The sequence below is a fragment of the Penicillium solitum genome (genome assembly GCF_028829755.1).
Source record: "Penicillium solitum strain IBT 25940 chromosome Unknown utg000003l_segment0_segment0, whole genome shotgun sequence".
In the NCBI taxonomy this organism is placed as follows: domain Eukaryota; kingdom Fungi; phylum Ascomycota; class Eurotiomycetes; order Eurotiales; family Aspergillaceae; genus Penicillium; species Penicillium solitum.
Window position 1 is genome coordinate 1,564,854 of NW_027072123.1, and position 14,450 is coordinate 1,579,303.

At 48.3% G+C, this 14,450-nt stretch overlaps 6 protein-coding genes across 6 annotated transcripts; all 6 read right to left on the reverse strand.

The window, feature by feature from the left end:
• Positions 1–19: 19 nt before the first annotated feature.
• N7455_004487 (uncharacterized protein) lies at positions 20–1,818 on the reverse strand (the record flags this gene model as incomplete). The annotated part of the gene is made up of 3 exons (XM_040958250.2): positions 20–875; positions 933–1,267; positions 1,330–1,818. 3 exons carry the CDS (start codon positions 1,816–1,818, stop codon positions 20–22), a joined length of 1,680 nt encoding a protein of 559 aa, XP_040811312.2.
• Positions 1,819–2,864: 1,046 nt separating this feature from the next.
• N7455_004488 (uncharacterized protein) lies at positions 2,865–5,018 on the reverse strand (the record flags this gene model as incomplete). The annotated part of the gene is made up of 1 exon (XM_040958218.2): positions 2,865–5,018. One exon carries the CDS (start codon positions 5,016–5,018, stop codon positions 2,865–2,867), a length of 2,154 nt encoding a protein of 717 aa, XP_040811327.2.
• A 758-nt stretch (positions 5,019–5,776) lies between these two features.
• Positions 5,777–6,067, reverse strand: N7455_004489 (uncharacterized protein; the record flags this gene model as incomplete). Its single annotated transcript, XM_065604815.1, has 1 exon — positions 5,777–6,067. One exon carries the CDS (start codon positions 6,065–6,067, stop codon positions 5,777–5,779), a length of 291 nt encoding a protein of 96 aa, XP_065461715.1.
• Positions 6,068–8,008: 1,941 nt separating this feature from the next.
• N7455_004490 (uncharacterized protein) lies at positions 8,009–8,752 on the reverse strand (the record flags this gene model as incomplete). The annotated part of the gene is made up of 1 exon (XM_040958125.2): positions 8,009–8,752. One exon carries the CDS (start codon positions 8,750–8,752, stop codon positions 8,009–8,011), a length of 744 nt encoding a protein of 247 aa, XP_040811413.2.
• A 273-nt stretch (positions 8,753–9,025) lies between these two features.
• N7455_004491 (LITAF-like zinc ribbon domain-containing protein) lies at positions 9,026–9,948 on the reverse strand. Its single transcript, XM_040958186.2, has 3 exons — positions 9,861–9,948; positions 9,344–9,803; positions 9,026–9,276 (listed from the first exon to the last, which is right to left on the reverse strand). The coding sequence occupies exons 1-3, from the start codon at positions 9,895–9,897 to the stop codon at positions 9,111–9,113; spliced, it is 663 nt and encodes a 220-aa protein (XP_040811405.2). The 5' UTR covers positions 9,898–9,948; the 3' UTR covers positions 9,026–9,110.
• A 1,131-nt stretch (positions 9,949–11,079) lies between these two features.
• On the reverse strand, positions 11,080–14,091 carry N7455_004492 (ankyrin repeat domain-containing protein; the record flags this gene model as incomplete). The annotated part of the gene is made up of 3 exons (XM_040958252.2): positions 11,080–12,529; positions 12,584–12,887; positions 13,851–14,091. The coding sequence occupies 3 exons, from the start codon at positions 14,089–14,091 to the stop codon at positions 11,080–11,082; spliced, it is 1,995 nt and encodes a 664-aa protein (XP_040811360.2).
• Between the last annotated feature and the right edge of the window lie 359 nt (positions 14,092–14,450).

Consider the following 14,450-nt stretch of genomic DNA (forward strand, 5'->3'; position numbering starts at 1 on the left):
GCCGCACACAGTAAAACATCTAAACCTCAATCTTGAGAGTCTCGATCGAACCAAGCGAAGTCCTCCGATCCTTAATAAACTTAGGCCAAGTATTCGTAAGCACAAGGTACTTAATACTAGCCTCAGCAGCATCAAAGATCGAAGCATCAAAGTCCAAAGGAATATCACCCCAGTACTGAACGCGGTCCTTAATCGACCCCGCCATCTCACCGGCCATAGTCTTCCCAGAGTCGACAGAAGCCGGCGACGGAAGATCAAAAGTGAATTTATCAAAGGGACTAGTGGGATCGCAGTCGCGTTCCTCGCCGTACAAAAGACGTGTCGGTTTCTCAAAAACGTCTTCTAGCTTCCGCAGTTCCTGGTGCGAGATGTTGACGGGGAACTCGGCATGACGGACACTGATAAACTCGGCATAGATGTGCAGCGCGCGGTTGAAGCCTTCGCGAACGATGTCGCGCTTGTTCTTTTCTTGCAATGCGCTGCCGTCCTTGATACACTGTGGTAGTCGGCTGCGCCATTCTGCGACGCTGGTGAGGAAGACGATGTTCTCGCCGGAGAATTCGCGTAGAGCAGAGAATTCTTGGAGTGGGGCTGGGTTGCGCTCGAGGACGTGTTCGAGGGCGCCCATTGTGAGGATGCTGTCGCGCGAGTTGAATGTGCTTGTCGAGCTGTTCGATTTCCAGCCTGACATGATGGATGAGACCATTGTCATGTCGGAGTGGAGGGACTTTTCTTCGGAGCTTGCGGATTTGACCTTAAGTTCCCAGCGTGCGATCGACTCGAGAGTTTCTTGTCGGAGGGATTGGTGGCGCATGACTTCCCAGCAAGGGAGGAAGACTGTGAAGATTTCGATGAACATGATGGATACGCAGATCCTATAGAATAGTTGCATTAGAGTTAGGTCTTTGTGGTTATGTTGGTTTAGAACTTACCATTGAGGAGGAACGAAGACCTTGTTGACTGGGGCCATGGCAGGGACGTAGAGGCCGATGAGCCACATCGGGGTAGCGTGAAGGTTGGAAATAGCACAGCCAATGGTCTGGACTCGCCAGCCGTGGGTATCGTGGATGTTGCGGGATTTCCAGAGGACGACGGGGGCAACGATCCAAGACCAGAAGAACTGCGAGACCACACCGGGCCACCATTCCCATCCTGCACCTTGTGCCGCGAGCACCTCTGCGGGGGTACCATGGACTCCGGTGCCGGGAATACCCCATGAGCTGTGGTACTTGCGAGAGATTACCCACATGAGGACAGTGAGGAACACCTGCATGAGAAGGCGAGTTAGATAAGAGTTGCCATATATATGAGAAGGCGGGGTAACCATACCTGAGCAAACATTGCGATAGCGACGTAAATAAGAATCTTGGTAGTATATCCCAGAGCACGGAAACGGTTGATCAACCCATCCTTGTTTTCCAAGGCAGGCGATTCAGTAAAACGGTGTCCATCCAGAGCATATTTCCTCTGGAGTTTAGCGACATGTTGGAAACGAGTGTTAGAGCCATGGAAAAGCGCCATGCCACAGGGCAACAGAGTTCCCATAAGCCAATAGCCGCAATCACCCGGCAGGATAGTACCGATCATAGTAGCGAACTGGGTCGGGATCCAGTATAAATGAAGAATAGCGATAGAGGTTAACGATAGAGCAAGGCCTCGAATGCGAAGTGTCGGCATATCGCGGTTAGCGATCAGATAGGCCATACCGGCCACGAGGGCGGACGTCCACACGCATGCCCAAACAGCCCACCAGATGGTGACGGGGCCGAGATCAATTTGGACCTTGGACTCAGCCGTGGCACCGTATTCGGACCCCATATCGAACAAAAAATGCAAGTGCTTAAGGAATGTGAGTGAAGTTAGGTAGCGCTTAGTGTCCAGAATGTCGGGTCTTCATGTCCTTATGTACAACATCGTGCATCGACGGGAACTGGAGCCACGGGGTAAGGACTTGCACGAGGAAGTGGGCCCCTAACCAGATTTTTTCAGCGTCGGGTTGTCGATCATTATGGCTGGGATGACCATTTCACTCCATAGTTCTGCTGAACAATATTACGTTGTGGAGACCTTGAGTCGATTGAGGTCAATAACTGCTCAGTTAGGGTCTCAGTTGAGTTTGGTTACTCCATCACTGCGGTGGCTCGTCTAGGTCCCGTCCACGAATGGAGAATATCCACTCTTGCTATTTGTCAATTGAAGACAAGTTATGATTGGTTGGATAAGACAAATAAGATGAAATTCGAGATCAAGATCTCTTGGCACCGAAGTCTCCCCTTTTTTTATTGAACCCGCCCTGGACACTATTGATTTTCTCAAAAACTGTGTGCCGTGAAGGAAGTCGATCGTAGCCCCAAAAGGCAGGCCTCTACATCATGACTATGACGTTTTAATCGTGCACTTACAGTAGAATAATAACTATAATAATAACCACTCCATTCATAACCACCTCTTCACCCTGTTATCGTTAATTCCCGCAAAATCCTAACGTTTCAGACGCAACCTTCCTATGTCCAATTAAAGACATCTTCTACTATTGGTGGAATCCTTAGTTCAGAATCACATGGGATGCAAGATAATAGCCTAGTGGAGTTGGATTTGGTTAAAAAAAACAGTCAGGATGTAGCAGCATCCAAATTTAGACTAGCATATAAAACCCCAGCAGACTATCGTTTTATAAAATCAATCGCGATCAAATTTGAGATTCTATTCTCGCTCTCGTTCTAAGACAAAGGAAACGGGAAAAAGGGAAAAAGGATATATTTTATGCCTCAATACTCCATATACAAAAGAAAAATAAGATTGAAAAGAAAGGAAAGGAGTGCAAAGAAAATATTCCCCCCAAAAAGGAAATTCTGTATCGCACATCACTTAATACGTGAAGGCTCAAAAAGACCCAAAGCCTTCGCCTCCTCCTCGGAGTCCGCCCGTAAATTCCCAGAATACTTAATATCAAATCCAGGAACAAGCAGAACATCCTCAAGGCCCCTATTCACAACCTCTTCTTCAGAACCCGCATACATATAACCGTAATACGTGTACTGCCCCGCCTCAGTGATCGACACATCGGCAACCTCGGCCTCCACACAACAATCCTCATCATGTTCAGGCTCCTTCAATCCCATCTGAAACGCATCCAATTCAGAATATGCCTCAATATACCCATAATAAGTCCCACCGTAGTAATCACCACACTCCCCAGGAACTGGCTCCGCATCACACAGTCCCATACGTCCAACTGCCTCCAGGGAGACCGCACACATGAACCCAGTGTATCGATGACGCACACGCTCCGGCATCGTAAAAAGCCCCTCCTTGCAACACCCCCACGGATGGCTGATATCAGTTAATCCCATTGCCCGGGCGTGCTGCAGATCATCCGCCCGCAACAACCCATAGAACTTCCCGTTTTCACCGGGGATCCGTCGGATATCCTCCAGCCAACGTTTTTCTGCTTCGACCTCCGACGGTGCTTGCATTGCCCCGTAGTAGAGGTGGAAGTCGGCGCGTCGCTCCGCGCAGCACCCTCGCACGTGCATTGGGTCTAGTAGGCCCTGTCGGTTCGCGTCGTCTTCCGAGAGTGCGAGCATGAACCCTTCAGACTCACCGGCGTAATTACCGTAGGGTCGGACTTCTCGAAGTCCTCGTTGATAGGCTTGTTCTTCGTTGGCAAACATACTGCCCATGTACAGGTGCTTCTGCGGCTCGGTGTCTGGGTCTGGGGTTGGTGAGGTATGTTCGGTCTTGGGGGATGTGCAGGTCCGTGGGGAGGTGGGGATGCCGGTGTCAGCGGTGGTTGCAGTAGTAGAATCTTTTGCTTGCCACATTTGGTCGAGGGACTCTGTGTCCCACAGATGAGGGTCCTCTTCGATGCCCAGCTCGGCGTTCCGCTCGCGCCGATCGCCTCGGTCCTTTTGTAGAAGTGCGGTGTCGAGGAGCTTGGAGATGGCTTCCTGTCGGGCTTCTTTTTTGTTGTTTTCTTCAATGCGCTTCAGGACGGTCGCTTCGATACGCTGCTGCACAAGGTCAATGTCAAGAGCGGACCCGTCGCATGAGTGATGGTCAGCTCCAGGGTTATCAACTGCTTCTGCAGAAGGCGTGTCTTTCACAGCAACATGGGGGTCAACTACGTCAGCAAGGTAAGTGTTCACGTCCACATCGGAGGTCTTAACGTCGTGCTGTTCGTGATCAGTGTCTACCTCCCGCTGTCGCTGTCGCTTCTCAAGATATTCGTCAATTCTCAGTTTAAGTATATTATACCTTATCAAAGAGGATCCACAAAGCGACGAGCCAGAACTGTCTGTGTTACAGCTGCTTGTATCGCTGGGAGATTCACATACAGCGTCCTCGATATCTGGAGATTCAGTCTCAACATTGTCCTTTTCATGTCCGCTGTGTGAGAGATCATCCGGATTGGTCCTAACAATTGGAGCCAAAACAGAACCAAGATCTCCAGCCACAACCGTTGAATTAGGATTAGTACGAGAAAACTTAAAAGCCGTTCTAGACGACTTATCAGAACGCGCCAAGCTTCCGCAATCCTCCTCCGATTCGCCGACAACAGCACGCGAGCAGATCTGACCATTGTCGCTGTGGCCAGCACCGTCCGCGTCCCCATTGCCCGAATCATCAACGGCAGCACCCAAGAAGACCTGACCATTGTCGCTGTGGTCAGTACTGCTTGTGTCCCTGTTGTCGTGAGTAGGATTACTCACCATGCGCGCGTTAACTTCGATAATTTGGCTATCATCCATAGCCTCAACTAACCGGTAAGAGTTGGAGGATTGGATCTGGTCGTCTCTATGAGAGGCGAAGTTCTCAACCCACTCGCTCTCGCACTGCACGCACATGCTGGGCTGGGCGGAGAAGAGGATATCGTGGGAGAGTATGATCTGGGTGCAGGATGGGCTGCGCTCTGGACCGGCCAGGCGGAGCTTGTTGGTGTATTCTTGGCAGCTGGTCATACTCCAGTTGGAGATGTGTCCGCAGCCGGGATAGTGGTGGTAGGTGTGTTTGCACATTCTCAAGTAATGGGGGAATGGAATAGATGGGTTGGAAGTAGAGAATATATGAGATGAGATGAGATAAGATGAGAGGAGTGCTCTGTTGCCACATTAGATCTGTGCGAGGGTCGCAGCTTATATATAACTTGGTCTGGGGGCGAGGGAGTCTCCGATGAGCGAGTACAAAGCCGAGTCGATGGACAAAGAAAGGTATGCGATATAACAAAGATAGGGTTAAAGGCATTGTTTCGGTGTTATGGTGAAACTCTTTGTTCATCACTGTCTGTGAAATTGTTTGGGTGTAGAACATATCGCCAAGGATCTTTGGCCTTTTAGTCGTTTTGTTCCAGCTATCCTCAAAGAGTCATCCCCATTGTATCCAAGCCGCCTGACAATACCCATTGTATCCAACTCCGATGACGCACACTGCAAGACATATCTATGTTGACTGGATGCTGGAATGGTTTCTTATAGGTCCAGTCACCCTGATCCAATCGAAATTATAAACAGAAGGTGTGGAAAGATACAAATGCACTCCAATATCCGTTCTTTTTTTTTGATATGTCATGCCTTCCTGCCTCAGGCGGACGTGACCTCTGCTCACCATTATCCTTCCTCCCTTCCCCTCCCTCTCTCTCCCTCTCTGTCTCCCTCCCCCCCAGCCCCGTCTCTCTTTCTCTTTCTCACCTGCCTTCTCTATACATATAAACCCCCAGCTTAGGTGCTTAACCTGCAAGCTGTATTGCTTCTATTTCTCATATCTTTATAAGTCCCCATCACGCCACCTTTCCACCAACTATCACAACCATGCCTTTCGAACCTACAGCATCATCGACCATATATATACTAGCATGTGGACGATGAATCATGATGGGAGTCAACTTCTGGGATAGAAGCTTCTTCCAGTACCCTTCGCCCATGGCTGAAAGTGACTGTGCCCAAATAGCACAATCATCTCGTTCGAGACAGGTGTTTTTTACCGTTCGAGACAGCATATTGGGATCATAACCCGACGCCGCCCACCCTGCAATGGGCGGTTCCGGCTTAGTGAGTTTTTGAGGCGTCATTTCCTGGAGGCAGATGCCAACCAGACAACGTGGCGCTGTAAGACCTGCTTCAGCCCTGTGTGGGAAGGCTCGAAATTCTGCCGAAACCACTTTCTTACCTGGAGGCCAGACATCCCTGACGCAGATTCTAGGGGAACACTATGGCTACTGTTGCGCAGAGTTTAGTCGACATGTACATCTTCAAGCTGGCTTACTGCCTGGTGCTATTACCTATCGCCAAAACCCTGTTGCTTGGATGCAAAGCTCGTCCAGATCTTACCGTTCGCAACTTTCCTACACTTTGACTTTCACTATGATCACTACAAGCTGTGGAACGGACACTGGCCATTTGAAGCACCTACGTCGAAGATGGCAGTGATATCAACTAAATCCTATGTTGGTTCCGGTCCAACTGTTTTCAGTGATGGTCGTCTACCGGAAACCAGTGCTTCGGGAAGGACACCTGTGGACATCGGAAGCATTCAATGAGGAGATTGGAGGGCCTATTGCCGGATTTGAGGCTGCGTACATCTAGTATATTGGGCGGCCTGCTAGAGGAAGCGAGTATGGACTCAAGAAGAAGGATGCTCCTTTCAAGCTCTACTTCATCCATGCGCCAGGTTGACCAAAGGAATGCGCCAATTATCACTAAACAATAACATACAGGTGAGTGCTCGATATCTGCTTCTGTTCTGGAAATTAATATTGACTCATATTAGTTACATCCTCTGTTGGGTCTGGGACCAATAAAGAAGGGGAGGACAGGATTGTGTGACAGGACTAAGTGAAAAGGGGGACAGAGCATTCTCAACCCCATTTATGTGATTATTTACGAGATCGAAGATGGGAATCGATATCTGGTAAGTACACCGCCATAACCTTTCCATGCTCCTGTTACGTGCCAGATCGATCAATGAAGAAAGAGTGCATTCCAACGAGAATAACAAAGCTAGTAAGGAGAGAGAGAGAGAGAGAGAGAGAGAGAGAGAGCTGGCAGAGCATGGGGTTTAAATAGTAGAGCGCTCCCCCATGCTAGCAAACAATCAAACATCCCTCTTTCCTAATTAGGCTTAGTAGCTATCACCCGATTAGGCATAATAGCAATCTGTAGAACAAAGGAAAGAGAGCAAACGAATGTGATGTGCAAACAAGCAAGCATGTGACAAAGGAAATAATGTAAGCGAGCGTAATGCATGCATAACATGCAGATCGTGACACCTCCTCGCTAACTTGAATAGCACTACTCCGAAGAGACAGACCAAGTTCGTGGAGAAGGTGACCCAACTATGTCAACTATGTCAACCAAAAGAGCCAGGAATATTAACTTCCTGGTCGAGTAGGACAAGTTCCAAGCCGAGAGGACGGAGGCACTGACCAAAGCGGCCTCAATACAATTACCCGGACGAGATTTCGGGGACGTTCTATAGAAATGGCGGGAATCCAGGCTGCCTAACTGTTCGATTCACCCCGACGACAATATACCGCATGAACCAAACTGTGCGTTGGATATGTTAAATCCATCCACTGACATGTCGTTTCTCTGAACGTATGATTATTAAGCGGCGGTTTGGCCGAGTGGTCTAAGGCGATTGAGTACGTTTCTCTTCAACAAATTGATCCACAAAAACATTCACTAACAATCTCCACAGCTAGAAATCAATTCCGTTCGCGGGCGCATGTTCGAATCATGCAGCCGTCGTGCTCAATCTTTTTGTATTTTTTTTTCTTTTTATTACATAAAAAGAATATACGGTTTTCAGTAAGGACTCTGGAAGTGTTTAAATGTTGCTTTCTTACAAGTCTGTCTATAGCACATCATAAAATATATTACAATTATAACTCATTTCGCAAGCAAGTCCTCCCATTGCCGTAATACCAGTATTTCCAACACAAAAGTATCATCTCGAAGACATCCAGATCTAACTCCAGGTAAAACCAGCCAGAACAACTAGAACAAGTCACTCAACCCTCCAAATCCGTCAAACACCTAACCCCAGAGTCCATCAACCACCAAGCAGCTGTCTCATGCATCCACTTCAAAACAGGCCTCTCCAACGGCATCTTCCTAACCTCATCCGCTCTCTTCCACATAACCGTCTCACTACAAAACACAACCTCTCCCTCTCCCTCCCCCTCCAGACCACTACAAAACACAACCTCCCCCTCTCCCTCTCCCTCCAGACTACTACTTTCCTCATAACTAATCGCCAACCTCCCCTGCACAAAATCCACCGTCTCCATAGTAATCTCAAACTCAACCCGGTTCCTCTTCCGTGCCACAACGCGATAAACCCCACAAACCAAATCCCCAACCTCAAAGTCCAACGCGGCAAGATACCCCGCCTCGAAACTCTGCTTCTGCTCCGGAGTTTTACTGGCCATGGCAAGCATAAGCGCCTGCGGGAACCGCGAGAAAACCCTCATGTTGCGGCGCACGAGTTTTGTGAAGAGCACATCTGTGGTCTCGCTTTCGGGGAGACAGGCTCGTGGCACAGACTTTGAGGCGTAGTCATAGAGCGTAAAGTACTCATCGCAGAAGACGGTTTCTGGAATTGATTCTATACTTGGTTGTTTTGTGGCTGTGGAGAGGGTTCCAAGGTGCGATTTGTGCGCTATGCGTTTTGATAGGCGCTCATGGAAGATGTAGAAGTAGATTGCCGAGGAGCTGGTTATTATTGCCGTTGCTGTGAAGATGAAACGGATCATTTTGCTTTTGTCTGAGGTTGTAAAATGTCTACAATCGAGGTCTTTGGGGTTTCGTGATTTCGTATTGAGAAAAATGGATGTCAAGTGATCCGCATCATCGGATACGAGGTTGGCTTGGCGCGTTCATCTGTTTCCTACGTTTATCATCATATCTGCCAATTGAAATATTTCTCATAAATTCAGCTTGTTAAACCGTAAGTCAGTCAAATATGCGATCATAACACCGAAATGGAAATAAGTTCACAAGTTGCGCAACGTCAACTCCAACCCCGAAAACGATGACGTCAAATACAAAGTGGTATCAATTCTGGAACAGAAGAAAACAAATCAAACGCGAAGTAGATATGTATGTAAATCCTCACCTCCGCGCCCCATTCTGCAAAACATTTACACGTCCACTATTATGCCATTTGGCAAGCTTAGCACCACACTTCCCACAAGAATGCTCGACATCCTTAAGCGAGGACATCAAGTAAGGGACACATCCGAGACAGCAACAGAAGCAAAGAATAGCAGCCCAGCCACTGTAACGAAAAAAAAAAGGTCAACCACAAAATCCGATATTTCAACTGTTTAGGAAATCAAACTTACTGCGTAGTCCCACCACTAACAGCCTCGACGCTAGTCATCTCCCGTTCTCCACAAACAGGACAATCAACCGGGCACGGCGCAGACTGTACACAGTGCAGCGGTACAACGGTGGCATATCCACTGGGATGGCCAGAAGGCGTGTAGTACTGCTGCGGGTGACCCTGGAGTTGTGCTTGCGCTTGCGCTTGTGCCTGTGAATACTGAGGCAGGGGCTGGCCCGGGTACGTCTTCTCGGGGGGAGTAGCCATTGATGTCGGCGCGTCGTAGGCTGGTGCTTGGCCGATAGAGTCAGGTTGGTGAGGGTATTGTTTTTCTGAGGGGCCGTTTATTGGGGTTGGCGTGTAGCTTGTGTGTAGGGTGGACGGGAGGGATTGTCCGGTGGAGCTTGGGCTAATTGGGCCTTGGGTTTGATGGTCTGGGGTGACGACTTCTGGGGCTTCGCTATATGTTGGGGCCGGTGCTAGGGGTTGTTAGTTATTGGGTACTGTATGGGGATGTGAGGGGGTTGATTGCGTACTAGGTGTTGGCTCGGGGTGTTGGATGTGTTCTGGCATTGTTGCTGTTGACTTTTGAGTCTGGGGTATTGGGGAGAGGTAGTTTCGTGGTGATGCCGTGATGTTTCACTTGTGTAATGGGGGTGGGAAGGTTTTTAAGTGAAATATGGCAGAATTTCCAGATAATAAGATAAATGATAAAAATAGAGATATGATCGTCAAGTCAAGGGCTAATATGTAAAGTACAGCTCGTATTATAGTGGATACCGGGGGAATTCCACATGAGAGCACTGCCTTCAACGAGTTTGGGAGATGCCAAGTCTAAGCCACAGCTTTGTACCTTGCACATTGATGTTTTGAATGAGGGTTGAAGTACTACGGACGGAAATTGTAGCCAGAAGACTTTAGGACCTCAGATACTATTGACGCGACTCTATACTCGTATCCTGAATTGACGAGATTTAGGATACATGAAATACAGGAATCGTCTAAAAGATGTATATAGTACGGAGTATTGTAAAAGGCTGTTGACAGGAATGCGGCTCATTTTGCGACCGATTTCTGTTTGTATCAGGTCCACATGAAGGTGAGATACTGTCCTGTGTTTTGTATAACATGCTAGAGGTCGCAGAAGCCCTACAGATAGTGCAAATCCATATAGTGCAATACAAGTCTGTTGAGCTTAGTATATCGCAGTTAATTCTACATATAACTATCATAATTGTTCTTCTACACTCCAGACAACCCCGATCGAAATCCAAATCCCGCCCATTTGGACCCCTGGCATTATTACACCCGATGTGGGCAATATCGTGAACGCCAACCCAATCACATGGCCACGGGCAGCTCCATAGCCGATCAATGCCTGTTTGGGCGCCCGTCCGTGAGCCTTTCAAGGCTGAGTCGTAGGCTTAGGCGCAAATGCTTCAATCATGTAGATACTCGTGGGGCTTCGGGATATTTGGCCCCCAAATACTATTCGGAATATGATGTATTTTGATTGCGATCATCTGGTGTTATTGTGTTACTATGCCTATCTTTTTAGCCTCTGGTAGCAATGGTACCTATAGACATCTCATTCGCACATTTGAAACAATATAGAGATAAAATCATGATCCCAACTCGCAACTCCAAAACATGGCCTGCTAAAAATCAAGAGAGCCAAACCGAAAAAGAATCAAAATCGCTTCACGCTAGATGCTACATAGATATTATACGCATACTCCATAAATCATAAACCCATCAGAAATACTGATACCTCACCGGCCCCCCTCCCCCAGGATAATACCCATACTGCGCAAAAACCTCCAAAATCTCCCTCCTCTGCATTCTCCCTGCAAAAGCCATAACTGTCTCCGTCCTGCGAACCCCTCCCTTAACAAACGGATCCGCCCCACGCTCCATCAAAAGCCTAACCATCCCCACCACATTCGACTGAACAGCCTTATATAACGGCGTCTGCCAAGGATACCGCATAAGATCAACCTTCGCCCTGCGATCAAGCAACAATCTCGCAACCCTCATATTCCCATTCAAAGCCGCCACCGCCAACGCCGTATCCCCCGTACTATTAACAGCATTGATATCCGCCCCGCAATCTAGAAAAAGCTCCACAATCCGGTCCTGTCCGTACGCGGCAGCTTGCGAGAGCGCCGTCTTGCCAATCCCCTTCCCCGAATTCACATTCGCGCCCGAGGCAATCAGTATCCGTACGATGCGGTCGAACCCGCGTGTTGCGGCGATGCTGAGGGCCGTCTCGCCTGTTAGGGCCTGGGCGTTTAGGTCTGCGCCGTATTCTAGGAGTAGTCGGGTTGGGGCTTCGTGGCCGTAGGAGACAGCGGCCATTAGGGCTGTTGTGCCGTCGTCTTTTTGGGAGTTGGCATCGGCGCCTTTGGAGAGGAGGGTTTGTACGGTTTCGTCGTGGTTGGCTTTTATGGCGGCTATGAAGGGTGCTTTGGAGCTGGTTATTTCCCAGAGGATGCGGCTCATGCGGTGGGGCTTTTTTGAGTTTCTGGATACTTTGAAGGAGTCCAGGTCTAGTGAGAGTTTTGGTGGCTTGGGCGAGGTAGGTACTTTCACTGGTATTGGGAGGTTTGTGCCGTCGTCCTTTTGTGAAGGGGGCTGTTCTGTGAGAACTGGGATGGGGAAGTTCTCGACTGGTAGCGCTTGTTTCTGTGTATCTGTGCAGTCTTGCATGTCCAATGTCACTGGTATTGGGAAGTTTTCTTCTCGTATAGTCTCTTTTTCTGGATAGGGCTGCTCTGGGATTGAATATGAGCTGTGCTTGTCCGAAAATGAGAACCCTTTTGGCGGGAGTGGGAGGAATGGAAGACCAGGTAGTTCGTCTGCTAGCCAGTCCTTGTCGTCCAGGCTTCTCTGGCGTCCCAATTTCAGGGCTGGTTCTGGTACTGTAGACTCAGTGACTCTCCTTGGAGTCGTGTCCTCGTTCGTAGATAGTAAGTCATGTGCTATCTTTCGAAGAGTCGATATCACGAAGTTCCGGTTCAACATCAACAAATCCGAGGAAATACCAGTAGCGACAAACTCCCCCTGTAGCCGGGCCCAGACACCATCTTCCTCAAGCTTCGAAGAATCATTCAAAACATCAGAGACAACCAAAGCGTCCCTATTGCCAGCAGAAACGTCATTGACAAAACACCTCAGCGCGTGCTCAATAATCTTCTGCGATGATCTGTATGAATGTTAAAACTCAGACCAACGCACACACAGAACATAGCGAACACACATCATCATATTCAAATTCACCTCGGTAATCCCAAAAATAACCGACGAGAGACGCGCGCGAATATCAGAAACCAGACTCTGAGCCCCGAGCGTATCTGGATGTAACAACAACTTCTGCAGTTCCAGCAGAATGACATGGCAGCTGTGCAATCTTTTTTTTAGGACTGCAAAGTGGACGCATTCTGCGCCTAGAGACGATGTATACGTCTCGGTTGCGCTTAGCACGGCCAGCAGTAGACCAAGTTCGTTTTGGGCCTGGTTCGTTAGGCTGGTTGACCCGCGCGTTGACTCATACAGGGAGTCGGCTAGTAGTCGGATTGCGGTTGTTTGGTGGCATGGTGGGTGGCTACCTGCCGCCGATTGTAGAGACATGGTGTTGGGCTTTGGGATAAGCAATGCGACTAGAGCTGGAGTGCTGATGACATCCAAGTGATTGGGGGGCTCATCTGGAGGGGCCCGTGCAGCATCGGGCGGTTTTTGGCCCCTTAGGGGTCCGATTTATTTTTTGGTGATTATGTCAGGGTATGGGATGTGATGTATATTTTTCGAAGGAAATAAAAAGGAAAGAGACGTAATTAAACAAAATTTAGGCGAATTATTAGGACACAGGGAAGAAGATGGGCACGAATCGGATTTGAGATCAGATTTTGCGTAACATGCAAGGGACATGAGATTACAACCTCCCTATTTATTCTCAACTCTAAATTAGTCTATCTACTCCGTATAGTTTTTGGCTGGGAGATATTAGAGATAGAAAATTTAAAAACTACGCCCATTAAGACTTAATCCTACGTTGGAGGGTTACGATGGAAAGTAAAGTCAAACATCTGAGATACACCTGGTTTATTCAATAACAACTAAATAAGAATAGTCGGCCGCTTATGCGGCCTTGCCATGTATTTTTATTGGTCTTTTGGATGCTCTTTTTAGATGTATACGAAGGCCATGAAAAAAAGCATATTCTGTGCAAGAGACTTCTATAACAACCCAACAAGTAGAAAACCCCAAAGAAGCTCACGCGCGAGAAATGCTCTGAAACGGAACGCCGCCAGTCATCTCCAAAGGCAGCTTATCACTAGAGAGCAAAGCACTTGTATCCGCGCGGCAATCATCCAAATCCGAAGATACATAAAAGTCAACGCTCGCCTTCGGCTCTGGAAACAACTGATCTGCCTCAAGCTCAGCAATGGCCCGTGTCAAAGGGGCCATAATGCGGTCGCTACACAGACGCTCGAACTGGGCCAAGAAATGGTCCGTAGGCCTCTTACGGACAGTGCGACAATCCGGACATGTGCGAGCCATCTGCTCACCCAGTACAAAAATAGCTTTCAGCAGCTTCACTAGCTTGTAGAGGGTTGGAATGATCTCGGAGCGGAGACCGTCTCCGAGACTCAGGAATCGAAGTTCCTCGTAGAGACAGGACTTGAAGCAGGCGCATGCGATGAGGAATCGCTTCTCGTAGTTCATGTTGTCGATCTCTTCGTTATTTGGGTATTTATTCAAAGGCATGTTGATTATCTGTGGTGAGAAATAGACTGGAGGACAGATTAGCAGGGTGGATTTGTGTAGGTCTGCTCACCTAGAATGTTTTGTTTTTGTGGATGATGGGAAGATTAGCTCGAAAAGATGGAGAATCCCATGTATTTATGCATTCGTGATTGATGTTGACTGGGTTCATTGGACAAAAGGCTTTTTCATTGTAAGCAACAAAGGAACAAACGCCGTATCTCTCATGGATCCTTTGTCGAGTCTTTGGACAAGACAAAGGCGGGTGCTCTCGTTGCGGACAGACATAATAGTACTGGTGGTTGAAATTGAGGTGAGCAAGCAGCCAGACTACTAAATTGGCGTCTTGAATTCACTCCGTA